Consider the following 15,154-nt stretch of genomic DNA (forward strand, 5'->3'; position numbering starts at 1 on the left):
GACCTTTCCTTAATCACGCTTTGTTCTCTAGAACGTAGGAGGAGCGCAGGCACATGACGAGGAGGTAAAAGAAGAAGAGCGTGAGGAGGAAGAAGAAGAGGATGAGGAACAGGTGGGAGGAATGACAAGTGCCGAGTCAGACAACAGTGATGCAGATGAAGAAGATGGAGAAGAAGAGAAAGAAGGGATGAAAGAGAGGAAGCAGAAGGAAAAACTAGAGGGGGGCAATTCTTCCATAACGTACTGATCACACATACATAAACATATATATGCACACACAAACACATTCTTTACATATACTCTCTCTCTCTCTCTCTTTCTCTCATTCCTTCATGCTCGCTACAAGTAGGGCCGAAATACACAAACACACACACACACACACACACACACAAACACAAACACACACAACAAACAAAGCAGAATCTCTGATCAAATTATTTACAATCTGTTCCTTGAAAAAACACTTTGAATCCTCCCACGTTGCCGTTTTTAATGACACATCTCCCTCTGCTGGACAAAGTCAGAACTACAGAATCAACTGCAGTCCCACACTGCTGGAAAACATTGCCTGTGCATATGTATATTATTATTCAAATCTCAGTCAATAAAGCTAAATATAGGACAAATATCAAACAAGGACAGTCTTCTCATTATATATGCGCACGTATGTGATGAAATATAAACTCCTGAGTATAGTGACACACATCTCCAATTCTTACATCAATTCAATAATGTGGGCTTTTATCCAAACATTTAATATGTGCAAGTGTCAACAGATTACCTTTGTATCGTTTATGTTTTAAACAGATTGTCAGCAATATGGTGAGTTATTAGCAGATGTATCAGCCACATGTATCCATAAACATATGTCTGTGTTATGTATCCATACACTTTTAAAATATAATTCCATTGGCCTATAGAGTAGGTGTAACATAGCCGTATTGTCACTCTGTGTATATATCCTCTGTTGCAATATGTAACTCAAATCTCTCCCTCTGTGTGATCAGTGCTAAGTTCTGTGGCCTGGACACTAAAGAGAAACCACATCCTGGATATGCTTAACATTAACATTCCATATTCATCATTATTTATATACAAAGCAGCATTATTAACTTTGAATATCTTACACCTTTAGTTTCTCAAAAGTATTTTAAAGCTACAATTATCACTGCTCCTTCAGCTGATGAGCTGATGGATAGAATTGATTGGAGTTCAAATACTTTTTTGTTTTTTTGCATCTGCCTGTGTACCAAATCTATCAATACTGTGGCCTATTGTAGCTTCTACTTTTTAGGGTTAAATCAGTTCTCTTTCTTTTTTCAGAAGAAAGAAATAATACAGAGATGTCACTGTATGCTACTGATGTGCTGTCTTTCTGTGTTTTTAAATTCCAGAGTAAAAGGAGCCCTCTATGCAATTATGGGCCCAGTATAAAGGACCAGTACACAGAAACATGGGTACTCCAGCGATTTAGAACTGCACTTATGCGTAATGTTGGGGGACTTACAAGAGACAGATTTGGGAAAAAAAGGTCAAAATTGCAACAGAGACAGCTTAGCAACTGAGTCGCATCTCTTCTCCTGCTTGGCAAATGCACAAGAGCTGGTTTTACAAACATTTTACACAACTTAATACCGACTTTAACTGCGTGCTTTAGATCAAGCTAACTTAGATAGATGTCCAATTGATCCATTGCATAAATTAAATAATATTGAATATCTTAAATATGACTAATTTGCTATGGATTCTGGGTATATGTGTGTGACAATACAAAAAAACTTGCTCTGAGTCCCGATTTAGCCTGGGAATAAGGTGGCTACGATTTTCGGGTGTTTATTTTCACGAAAACTGAATTAGACTTAGAATAAAATACTATCGACTCCTCTGTAAAGTGTCTTAGTGAAACCAGGATAAAAGTTTGTCACATGTCCAAGTTAAATAACCCTGATTCCATCATCAAGGTTATATTCTCAGACAGATGGACAAATAAACAGTAATGTGTTAAATTGAGCCCCTTTACTGTCAGACGGTGTTTGTTTACTGGTGTTATCAAGTCGTCATTCCTGCACAACTTCACCAGAACAACAAGCAGAAGTGGAAACTTCAATAATATCAGTCCCGTCTTGTCCCATCGTTATTACAAATGAAGTGATATTGCTCAGACAAAGTGTGATTCCATAAATTTGCCTACATTCAAATGATTTAGGATTAACTCCTTTGACCATTTTACTCAGAGAAATCACTTCTGACCCGCTGGTCAGAAGTGGATTTCTCAGTGATTTCTCAGTGATTTCTCACAGTGTCAGTGACTGTTGGTCCTCTGAGCTCTTTAACTGATCCGTCTCCTGTTCACCTGTCCCCCTCTGTTGGCCTTCAAGCACCCTGTGATTGTGATGTCATCATTGTGAAACAATTGTCTTGTTTCCCTCCGCCCACTTTGTCATATTGTGCTTCTGAAAGATCCAAGTGAAAAAGATTCTTTTACATATAAAAACAAACCCTGTAAAAATGTTCAAGACAGTTATTTTATATATCTGTTTCTTTTTCTTTTTGTAAACAAAATGGTTGGGATTTCTCTCTCTTTAGTGGTCATCCCACTGCTTTCTGTATATTGACCAATAAAGACTTGTTTTAGACTCTTCACAGCTCTCCTACTTGTTTGTGGACTAAACATCTAATGTGTGTGTGTAGTGCGCGTGTGTGTGTGTGTGTGTGTGCAATGCGTGGTGTGTTGGCAAACAGAATTACATCATTGATAAGCTGTCATTGTAGATGTTAGAAAGCTGCCTGAACTTACACGATCACACATTTCTGGGCCAAAAAAAAGGCCTGATATTACCCGGGGTTACGCGAAGGGCAACTTAATTTTGTATTAAGCTGTATTGACCCTTTCCCTATTTCCATAAACTCTTTCTTCTATTGGCATTTCCTCTTTGTCATTAGAGAAATTCTCACTGAAATCTTAACAGTAACAGCAGTAGCCACTCTCCCACTGCTTTCCATGAAGAGGTCCATTAATCACCAGCCCAATATGGATCTTATTGCAGATTCAGAGATTTCCAAGCCTTTGACAATTACATTCTTAACATTCACAGGTAAGATTGAAAGTCTGCGGTGACTGACCCGGCCCCTGTATGACCACAAGTAGAGACAGCCCACTCACCGACAGTTCCTTTGCTGATCTTTGTCTTTGCTCCTTTCCTTTTTCTCAATGGGATGATTTTGGTTGCAAACTTTGCAAGATATGCGTTTATTGCAATTCTTGGCTCACATAATACAAACAGGAATTTCTCTGTGTGGTAGAAACTGAGAGTTGTGTGTCTGTACAAGAGTGCCGTTACTTCTGTGGACGATCACTGATCCCTGCTGGTGGAAGGAGGAATTAGTTCATTGAGACCAAATTTAATACACTTTGATAAAATAAAATGTATCATACATGCATGCATCTACTTTTCCCACTAAATCTGGTTGTAAGTTTAGTTTAAGAAAGAAAGTGAATGCCATATCTTTATCTTTGAATACTATTTGATTTGTTGTTATCATCCTGAGAATATACAGCATAATACTTCTAATTTTAAATTAAGTGCATTTTAAATGCATGGCCTTCATTTAAGTTCATCTTTTACACGTTCAGATCTTGGGGAGATAAAGTGTGTGTCATTTGGCTTCCCGCTCACAACTGTGCTGACTGTTGACGTTTGCACCCAGCAGGTCCCCGAGGTTTAAGAAATACAATTGTCTAATTAGTAGCTTAATGGCCTTTTCAACTAATGAGCACCAGATGTTCAATAACACTCTTATGGGCCCGTGCTGGAAAAAACTACAGTGTGTCTTAGACTGGCAAGAATATGATTAATTGCTATAGAATTCCTTCAACTTTTTAGTTTGCAATGAGCTTCAAAGTATGCAAATGTTGCTTTTTTTCTGAACACGTGCTTTTTCAGCTCCATCCCCTTTACACTCAAACAGATCCACACAATTCAATTCGATTTGTCCCTTTAATTAAGTTCCACCTCTTAAACTTGAAGTGTACTCAAGAGCAACTTGCAAGTTGGATTTAAAAATAAATAAAAATGAATACGTAACTTTCATAAAAATTAACCTTTAAAAAGTTTATGCAGAATTTTATGACAAGACATAGGGACAGACATTCAATGCAAAAGGTGCATCTAAAGCATGATTTATGCTTTCTGCATCTGCGAGAGTGCCAAAGTGACGTCCTACTAACCCCAAGTTAACCATAACCAACTCAATTTAGCACAACGTTCTCTCTTCTCATACAATCCATAAATCTAAATAGACAATTGACAGATCATTGTTCAACATGTGCTTCCATAGTAGAGAGGGAAACAGTTTGGCCCTGACATTGTAACCCTTTACTTGCCTTGAGTGGCCAATGGTGACAACTTGGTATACCCCTGACTTGGTAGAGTACCCCTGACTTCATCTAAATTCAGTAAACAAAGGACAGGTGTACTCCCTGTCCTTTGTAATCTGTCAGAGAGGCATTAACGGGTTCCACGGGCACGTTTGGTCATATTTGTTTTCTTATGATATCAACATCAGTCACATCAGAGACATACCAAAGGACATATACAGACAAGGGATAATTTACCTCTATGAAAAGCTTAAGTTGCCCTTGGAGGATGAATGGAGGAGAGAATACTAAATAAGGTAACAGTCTCATCATTACTTTCAAGGATCCATTCATTTCAGAATGGGTCAATTACAGGTCAGGAGGAAGAGTTTTGACATGCACTTCTCTCTCTGTTCCTGATCTGCAGATATAAAATCCATCAACACTCAATGGCCAGAAAAAAAGATCAATAGCGATGATATAACGTCTGAGGGCAGCACACTGGTTCTTGCCTGTCAGTTAGAAGGTCTGACCGTCTGGAGTCAGTTATCCTGATGTCTGGTGGGTTTCCTCCCACACTTAAAAAACTTTAATAATGAAATTAATAAATAAAAATGTGGACTCTTCTGGAAAATGCAGCTTACTGTTTCCTGACATATAATTTTTGAGTTTAGAAATCAAATTTAAATAGGAAATTAATCAACATATGAATATACATAAATGTCATGTTGTATCTTTTGTTTGTGTATGTTTTGGCTTGTCATAAATGGACATGCAGTATTTTCTACAATTTTGTGGAGTACATTATAATCAAAACTGGTGTAACATAGTGGACCATTTACTGGGAGACGCTCATACTACCTGGTTTCTATGTCATCTCTGTTTATTTCACACTTTTTTAAAACTCTTTTCTTTACAAACCTGCCATATATTAGTAATTGTTCCTGCTATTTGTATTTATTCAGGCCTTATATCAGATGTGTCCCATGTGCCTCTATTTGTCTACTGCTGCTGTGTAATGTACAGCTTGGTGTACTGCTGTGATTGGTTCCCTAGCCAGGGTGGCTCCCTTAGGTTTTGCTTACATCCTATTTGCTGTCGAAAGAAACACAAAGAGTATCCAAAAGCATTTTTCAAATTCACTTGGCTTTTATTCACATTTCATATCTGTTGACATCTCAACTGCACCGTCTGTCCATACAGTCTGTCCATACATTCCACTACTTTTCTGAATGGTCCTTTTCTCCCCATCCTAACTGATAAAAACAAGAGTTCAGAGCACCATCATCACAAATAATAGTAATAATAATATTAACAATAATAATAAAAGCAGCATTAAAGAAACAACTTTTGATTTCTCTCTCCCTTCATCACCAGCATATTTGTATTAAATGTACCTGAATGTAACCATCAATCATCAGACAAACATAGATATCTTATGATAAATAATAATCATCATTATCCTGCCATCATCAGAATCAAACTCCACACTCACAATAATATTAATAATAATAATAATAATGTAGAATACAAGACGTTAAAAAAAAGTGACTCAAGCCTTTTTTAGGAAAGAAAACATGATTGGTCTACAGTGTGTGTGTGTGTGTGTGTGTGTGTGTGTGTGTGTGTGTGTTTGTGTGCGTGTGTGTGTATTGGTCAACTGCATCCTATTCTGAGCCAGAAACTGCTCTGCACTGCAGTAGCAGTAATGTTCCTACATCCTACTCCAGCCTTTCTTAAAGACCCAGTGAGCCTGGATCTGCTCTGGTCCTGTTTGTGTATTTGTTTGTGGTCATTAAGACAGGTGTGTGGACAGCAGACAGATGCTGCTTGGTACCAGTGAGCTACAGCAGGCTACAGCAGGTGAGGCTCTTCTTACCGCCAACAGGTTACTCTGCGATGGGCCACGACCTACAGCTCCTACAGACGCATTCACACACTCCAAGGCTTAGTATGAAATACTTTGGTTGTGATTGACATCTTAATACATGATCTTGTGTCCTGCGAGTAATGTCTCTCAGTGCCCCTTCACACTTTAAACACCAAGCAGTTCTCTCCTGTTTAATGCTGTATTAAAGCCCCTTTCAGACACATGGCTCCTAATAAGTTGGACTTACTAATATTTTGATAAGACTTCCTACACCGTGCAAGTTTTAATTGGATATATCCACATTTACATAAAGGCCACAGCAGCACGAAGTATGCACATAAAAAGGATTAAATGCTTGTTCCCAAATTAAAGGCTCCTAAAAAGTGTTTCCTCACTCAGCTTCGACTACGATTGATGGGGTTCTACCAGAACATTACTTTCAGTTGGAAGTTAGAAAGGTTTTGGCTATTTCATATTTGAGATTTGTGTATTTCCTCTTCTGTCAGCTCGGCTGAGCTCCTTTAGAAAAAGGCGATGCACATATTTTCATCCATCAATCAGCAATTCAGCAATATTTAAATTAAAATTGTTTGTGGTATTGTCAATCAAATCTGATCAAATATCTAGATGTCCGATCATAAAAAAGAGTTTTAATTTCGGCATGTAGCGAGGCGCAAAAACAGGTGAAAACTAAACGAAACGAACATTAAAAATAATCAGACCCTCTTTACTTTCAAGTTATATTTAGGCTAACTGCATGAATGAGATGATACATATTCTGTATGTAAAAGTAGCTTTACATACAGCAAATAAGGAAAAGAGGAATCAAATGTAATGTCTTGTCATTTTGTAGTTGACCATTCTAGTATAAAAGGCAGCAAAATAAAATAAATGTTATAAAATAAACTAATAAATTATGAAATTAACGAGTTGGTGGTACACATTTTTAAAACCCATCACTGACCATCATCATCCTTCAAATCCTTATTTTTCAATCCACCACGCCTTCTCATTGTAGCGGGTACTAAATACTGGACGAGCATTGTGAATATATCCATAACAAACTTTTACATAACCATCTCTGAATAACCATCATTTTAACTGACAGACGTCACTTATTCCATGTCTGAAAAGGGCTTAACTCATCAAATGTTTGCATAAAGCCAGGAGATAAGTTCCCCGTCCTTATTTATTTTTTACCAAACTTGCACACACCTTGCAGCCATGCTTTTGATCTACTCTGTATGAGATGTGAGCTTTTGGTCGGGCCCAGAGTCAATCAGATAAAAACAACATTATCCTCTTTCATTAATCTGGGCTTCGCAGCCTGCCACCTGTGCCAGTGGAGACCATGAATACAGGTTATGGTGCCCAACAGCAATAATATGGTCACTGACTGTATGTCAGAAAGGCCTCCAGGGAAAGGATTAGTGTGATTTCTCAGCGCAATGTTCATTCTCATCACTAGGGGGCAGTGGCCATTGGACCACTGTCACCTCTTAACCACATCGAATGGGTTTTCTTTCTGGATGAGTGAGACACTGATGGGATACCATCATCAATAATATATTTCAAGTCAAAAACAAATAATAAAGCAGCTCAAAATCCAAAATAAGCCGGTGCTGTCTTTGTTTGAAAACCTGGACCTTCTCTGTCAGTTCTTCATTCATCTTACTCTCAATCCTTTTTATAAATCCATCTTTTTGTAGAGCTATGGCACTCTCAGTGTGGACATGCTTCAATCCATAATCCTCCCTTTGCCTCCTTTAATTAATTAATTAATTGTATTCATCCATCTCCAGACTTTCTGGCGGTCTGGTTTGTGTCCTTTACTCCCAGTTGGCTCTGCTGGTGTCAGTCATTGGTATTGGAGGTAATCTTTCAGGGACTGGGGCAGAGGGAGGCTCTCGATCTCCTGAAGCCGCTCCCGACCCAAAGCCATGCGGGCCGCACGCCGACAGAGATCCATCAAAGGAAGAGGCTCGGCTGAGGAGAGGGAGAGAGATAGAAAGATCAAACAATAAGTAAAGAAAGGAAATGACTTGCAAAGTGTGACTTACATTAGGCTTGTTTATGTTTATACTTGAACCCAGTGCGATTACTACCCGGTGGTAATCGGGGGATCCCCTACCTAGTGCTCCAGTGTTATGCTGAAGTCTTACCCAGACTCAACACGTAACGTCATGGCTACAGTCTACACACGCTTTACAAACACAGTATTGTAATAAAGGCCACTCAGACAACGACGCCACAATTATTCCCTGAAACAGAATCCACACAATGCACCCGCCTCTCTCTCTCTAACCCGACACCCACGCACACACTCGAACCCGACACTCGCACATTAGTGTGTCCCTTTACAACTTTTCACCTATGCAAAGCAGGTCTGTCACAAAGTCATAGGACGGAGGCACAAAGGCTGGAGATCGACATCTACCTTATGAACCAAAGAGTCATTGGGTTAGGACCCTCGATGGCATGCGTACTGATGCGTATGAAACCATAATGTTGAAGCAGCTTTTCCAGGTTGTACAGGGAAACTTTTTCTCAACTACAGAACATTTGTGCATGGAAGGCCTTACCAGAAACAACCAGGTACCCAATAGCAATATAAGCATCGATATTTTTACTATGTTCATATTTAGCAGTTTGAATAATGAATACTGCTGGACATAGTCCGTTTTTAAAAGATATTTTTAGTCACAATTGCAAGTGACACAATATTTATTAAGGATTTTCCCACAGACCGCAAACATTTTTGCAGTTGAGGCTTTCAGGTGATCTTAAGTGTCAAGGGGCATTTTGTAAAACTGCTTTCAACTCTATCTTCAATACATGCATAATACATTTTAATATTGTTATGCATAAATGAATGAGAGAGAGAGAGAGAGAGAAGTAGAGTAGAGGGAGTGATGATGCACACCTTTAAATATTTTAAACCTCCTCCTCATACACACACATACATGCCTCCAATGACACCTGTTTGTAATAGCTTATAATATTATCACGTTACTTGAGTCCATTTTAAACACCATCTGTCACATCGACTTTCTATCCTGCTGAAAAGCTTATTCTAAGGAAACTGATTGTACATCATACTTTGAAAATAATATTTGGGAGTTTGAAAACTAGTACCAATATCGATAGTATATCTAATATATTAGTGTTCCATGTTCACTTTGGTAATTGAATGGTAAATGGACCTGTACTTGTACAGCGCTTTTCTAGTCTTTCGACCACTCAAAGCCCTTTAAACTACATGTCATTCACCCATTCACACCCATGTGAGAGGTGCCATCTGCCCATCAGGTGGCACCTCGCCATTCATTCAACCATTTGTACCAATTCATACACCAATGGCACAGCCTACAGGAGCAATTTGGGGTTAAGTGTCTCGCCCAAGGACACATTAACATGGGCTAGCGGAGCCGGGGATCGAACCGCCGATCAAACCTTCTCTGATTGAAGGACGACCTTCTCTACGACTGAACCACAGTTGCCCCTTGACGTCCCTTTGCTGTCTACACTGTGAGCTCCTGGTCCGCCTTAACTTTGACCTTCATCTTCACCCCGGGGTTAAGGGGGTAAGTGATACAGGAGGCTGCGGTTTGAGCTGCAGGTCCCACAGAGCACGGTGCGAAGGAGGTGGAGGGAGAGTGCTCTAAGGAAACTTGTCTGAATTGTGCTGTTGTTATTCTCCAATTTCCATGTGACTTTCATGAGCACATCCATCTAAATCATGTTGTGGTCATTCCTATCTACAAAACTCAAACTACAAATTGTACAGAAACATGAACAAACAACCTCCCAAAAGTGTGCCACTAGAGTCCGACCAATACATCAGCTAATTTGAGTTTAGCACAGATAATGGGGTTGTGTTTCAATTGCCTGGGGCATTTTGGATCATGGTTCCAGGTTAACAAGATACCCGGATGTCACCTTTTCTTTTCTTTGTTCCTTCTTATTAGAGAAGAGCAATGTAGAAAACATTTAGGTAGTATCTACCTATCTGTTAGAGATTGTTGCTTTTGCCAGGTAGGTTTGCATAATAATAAAACAGGTAGTGTTTGTGAGAGTGTCTTGTAGTTCAGCGAGATGATCTTGCTGATCTCTTCACATCATTGTCAGTAGAATCTTTATATGCTTATCAGTTCAGAATATATCATATCATATATATTTTGGAGCAATTCACTTAAGAATAAAATAAAACAACATAAAAAGGTGTGAGAAACCAGTAGGCCACAGCTGTTATTTTAATATGTCATATTTAACATTTGATATCTTCTGCTGCTCATGTCACGTGTAGTATTTAGGCTGCCATTCAAAGTTAATTTCTTAGACACCAAAAAGTGATCAAAGCGAAAGCTAAACCCAATAAAATTTGACAAGGAAGTTGAACAGAATGCCTTTAAATCACAAACAACACAGATATATTGACAGATACAACAATAAACAGGAGTTCAGAAATGTTTGTTAACTTTGAAACGGTGTCACCAGCAGAACTTATCAACCAGGGAGCAGTCAAGTTAATGTATGGACTCTAAAATATTTGATAGAAATCACACGCAAGGGATCTTTTTTTTTAATGTGTATATGTTAATGTTTCATCTGGAAACAAAGTTTGATAATAAGCCTTGCTTGTCTGAATCTCAGAAACTATCAGAGGCAGAGAAGATATGGCTACAGTAAATATGCTCCAAGAATTAGCCGATTCAATTTTGGTGAGGGTCTGGATGTTGTGTATCTGGGGTATTTAGTTCATGATGGAGGAAAGTCTGATATCCAATTTTCCACCATCAAACCCATTAAAGTAACAATAAAAAAACAGCAAACATAAACTTGCTCATTTAATGGCAATTGTTTAGTGTCATTCTCCCTTTAAGTACCTGGCCTCATGGCTTCCTCCAAAAGGGTTTTACAGTATCATCCGTTTCAATTAATATTAATGACCTGAGAACACTCAGCCGGCAAATGCTGTATCCAAACGTGGCTTACTGAACTTCACTGTACATACACAGAAACTAGTGACCCCCACCAACGCAATGGCAGAACAACAATGGAAGTCATTTAGATGAAAAGGGGTAGAGAGAGAAACAGTAACAAGTAAAGAGGGGTAAAAATGAGAGCAGAGAGAAGAAAATATCCAATAACTAGATGTGTGAAGTTGCATGAAGTTGAGATGATGTCTTTATATTGTAACAGGCTGTACGCTAGTGGTACGTATCTTATTTGGGAGGTGTGAAGGCCTTGCGAGGATCCTGTGTGGCATTAAAGCACAGCTAGTCTATCAGTCTGCCTCTCCCGGCTGTTCTTGTTTTAAAACACACGCTTCCATCACCCGTTGTATTTCTGGACGTCCTCCACCACCTGCTGCACCGCTGTGTGTGTGTGTGTGTGTGTGTGTGTGTGTTGAAGGTTAAACCTCTGTTTGCCTCTCAATTACGCTGCTATTATGGGAGCTTCTCTTGTCACATTAATACGTTATACAGTAGTGCATAAGAATGCCGTTGTACAGTGAGCAGCTGATAAGTGATTCACACAAGTCATGTGTGCGCATCTAACAATAATGTTTCAGTTGATTATCTTTTGATAAATGAATCGTTATATAAATGATATGAAATTATGAAAATCCAAAAGGTATGAACATATGAAAAGCTTGAACTAGCAAATGTCTGGCATTTGATTGAACTAAATAGGTCTTCAAATGTAAACATGGCAAAAACATGACAGCAGGTCACGCTAGCAAAAGTACAGCATTGATCAGTTATGTACAACAACAAAAAATGCATGGGAAAACCTTGCATCCTCACCTGTACCACTGCACTACAGTTTACTACTTTTCTTTAATCCAAATACTTATACAGTTATTCTATTGTTACTTGTTGTTGTTAATTTTACAGAACCTGACTGCTCAGTTAATGGACACAAATCGTTTCAGCTGTGATGTATATCAACAAACACAAAATGACTCATAAAAAGCTGCTCATACTGGTTTGGATAATTACTGCACTTAAATGTAGTTAGAGTGTAAGAGCTGAAGAACAACAGAGCAGAATCATTAACAGCTCTAAATATAGAGCCAACAGAAATAAACAGGGATGCTAAGCTTTACTGCCACGCTGGCTGATGACCAGAGACGGAAAGTGTTTACTGACAACTTAATCCTTTCTGTTGCAATACTCAGTGCATTAACGATAATGACACATATTCCATCACTTTTTACACTATCAGCATCTCCGAAAAGACGCTAATGAGGAGAGAAACTGAGGATGATCAGCAGCAGGTCATTTACCCCTGCATCATTACACATTCAGTGCATTAAGAAGAATAACGCTTTGAAATGCTGCAGGACTAAATATCATGAATGTGTGTGAATATCTTAACCTGTAGTTCACCACAGAGACACAAAGGATTATGTTGTTCATGGCACATTAAATCAGTTTTCCCAAGTCAAAAAATATTGTTTTTAAGAGCATTGTTCTTCATAGATCTCTCCAGAGTTGAATTCAAATATGTAATTTAAAGTGGCAATCCTTAAAATGTCATTAATGGTTGATCCATATAATATTTTTTAATTGTGTGCATCATACCATTTATTCTTAGTAAATAAAGAAGAACTTCTTCAGAATAGCATTTCTTTTGTAATTCTACAAATATATGAATACATGCAATACAGTGGGCCAGAGACTCAATAACCATTGTATACTTTTGCGAAGAATAGTGACTTAAAACCTTACTTTCAAAAGAAAATCTTTGAGAGTGAAATTAATCCTGAACAATCTTTGAGCGACCATTACTGTGGAAAAGAAATTCAAAAAGAGATGATGAGTGTAAACAAGAATCATGCTTTGTTTCCTCTTTGTTGGTACCAAACCGGCGACCTTTTAAACTTGTTTTCACCACAATCCGCTTTGATGAATTCATTTATATGAATTTTGCAATACGGTTTTACAAAAAATGACTCCTAGATGTGTGAAGTGAGCCCAGCTAGTGAAGAACGCCTGGCCTGATGAGACATTTTATATGGATATGAATTGTGACCCCGGGTCTGGTGCAAAGGGAACAAGCAGTAATGGAGGCACACAGTGTGACATGACGCCTGTAATGAGATGCAGTGCACGGCAGCACAGGGCAGGATGTATTGTCTGTGTAGACATTGATAATGAGAAAGAGGGTGAAAAAGGCAACAGCAGCATCACTTTTATGATGGATGATAAAACTGACCTGAGGGGAGGGCCGGGGGCTGAAAAAAGCCTCACAGATGATAAGTGAAAAGAAATACTGTAGAGAAAGTCAGCGGAAAAGACTAAACTCTTAAAGCCAGACTAAAAACTAAACTCTCCTTCCGTTTTGCGTGTGGCACTTTAAACTGTGATGACATTGCAGCGATCTGCCATTTCTCAATAAGGGGTAAAGTCGCAGGACACATTTGTAGAAACACATACTGACATTTTGACAAGCGCAAGCTAGGCTAACTAGCATCCAATCAAAAAGGGGAAGCTATAGCTTTTTTTCTGACCATAGTTAACCTAGTTTTCTAATGCTAGAAATTAGTCCCACAAGACACTTTGTTATTTCACCACCTGCTGAGACATCTCAGTGTATTTTAGAGAGGTGGGGGTCTAGCTAGTGTGAGCTGTCTCTCAAGGTCAAGTCGTAGTGATGGCCAGCTGGTTACCTGCCAAGTGCTATGACAAAGTGACAAACCCATCCATGCACGTATTGCACCCAATAAAAGATGGCACTGACTGTCCAAACCAAAAATTCACGTCCCCTGAAGAACCCTAACGTAGGGCCACTGTCACTGCAGAGAAATAAACAACACTTACATTCTTTTTTTGGGAGAAAACTATTTTGATCAAATAAGTACATAAGATGGGCTGCACGGTGGTGTAGTGGCTAGCACTGTCGCCTCACAGCAAGAGGGCCGCGGGTTCAATTCCCGGTCGGAGCGGTCCTTCTGTGTGGAGTTTGCATGTTCTCCCCGTGGCAGCGTGGGTTCTCTCCGGGCTCTCCGGCTTCCTCCCACAGTCCAAAGACATGCTGCAGGTTAATTGATCTCTAAATTGCCCATAGGTGTGAATGTGAGAGTGAATGGTTGTATGTCCCTACATGTGCCCTCGATGGACTGGCGGCCTGTCCAGGGTGTCCCCTGCCTTCGCCCTATGTCAGCTGGGATAGGCTTCAGCGCCCCCGCGACCCTAATGAGGATAAGCGGTATTGAAAATGGATGGATGGAAGTACATAAGACAAAATAAACACTGAGGATAATAAATATACTGATTGCTTGGAAACACATACGTTGCATATAGAATAGTTGGCTGAGGAAAACATGATCCTCTCCTCTTTCTCAAGTCGTCCTACCTCCTTTTGCCAGCACTCCATCTCATTTGTAACAATACGCCTCGCTCCCCTTTCCTCCTGCAAAGCCACTCTACTATCCTGCTTGCTTTTCTTCCCTTCTCTCACACTCCTCTTTTCATCTTTTTCCCACTTTGTTCTCTCCAAGGTCGGAGAGTTTGATCTGCTCTAGCACTTTAGAAATCCTCGCTGTCGGGTGAAGGCTGAATTATCTTCAAAATGTCAACAAGAGACAGGAAACAGGTGCGCGTTTAGCTTGATGACGATGCAGTTTTCTTGATTATCTGGTTGGTTTTGGAAGTGCTTCTAAACCCGAGAGGATGACGAATTTAGAGGAGCATGTAATCCTTTAATCCTTTAATTAAAGTCAATATAATATGAAAATGAACTAAACTGTAATTATAAAGTTTGTACACAACAAAAGTGGTCAAATGTGGAATAATATACAATCCAAGTGCTGTGTACATATACACAGAGTAATCAGTTACAGGATCAAATTACCAACCGCTCAATAATTAAAGACCTATTGTAGGTCTTTAATGGTGTATACTATATGCAATCCATAG

General features: G+C 39.2%; 2 protein-coding genes across 3 annotated transcripts in view; one reads left to right on the top strand and one right to left on the bottom strand.

The window, feature by feature from the left end:
• The window catches only part of clstn2 (calsyntenin 2), a 91,579-nt gene extending 91,332 nt beyond the window's left edge, over positions 1–247 (top strand). The window contains exon 19 of the mRNA XM_034555391.1: positions 32–247. Within this exon, the coding sequence (XP_034411282.1) occupies positions 32–247 (216 nt within the window). The remainder of the gene's footprint in view (positions 1–31) is intronic.
• Positions 248–5,483: 5,236 nt separating this feature from the next.
• LOC117746932 (SPRY domain-containing SOCS box protein 4-like) overlaps positions 5,484–15,154 on the bottom strand; it is a 61,561-nt gene continuing 51,890 nt past the window's right edge. For both annotated transcript variants that reach the window (XM_034556278.1, XM_034556279.1), the window contains one exon: positions 5,484–8,213. In XM_034556278.1, the coding sequence (XP_034412169.1) occupies positions 8,086–8,213 (128 nt within the window). In that variant the 3' untranslated portion in view covers positions 5,484–8,085. The remainder of the gene's footprint in view (positions 8,214–15,154) is intronic.

The sequence above is a fragment of the Cyclopterus lumpus genome, chromosome 17 (genome assembly GCF_009769545.1).
Source record: "Cyclopterus lumpus isolate fCycLum1 chromosome 17, fCycLum1.pri, whole genome shotgun sequence".
Taxonomy (NCBI): Eukaryota; Metazoa; Chordata; class Actinopteri; order Perciformes; family Cyclopteridae; genus Cyclopterus; species Cyclopterus lumpus.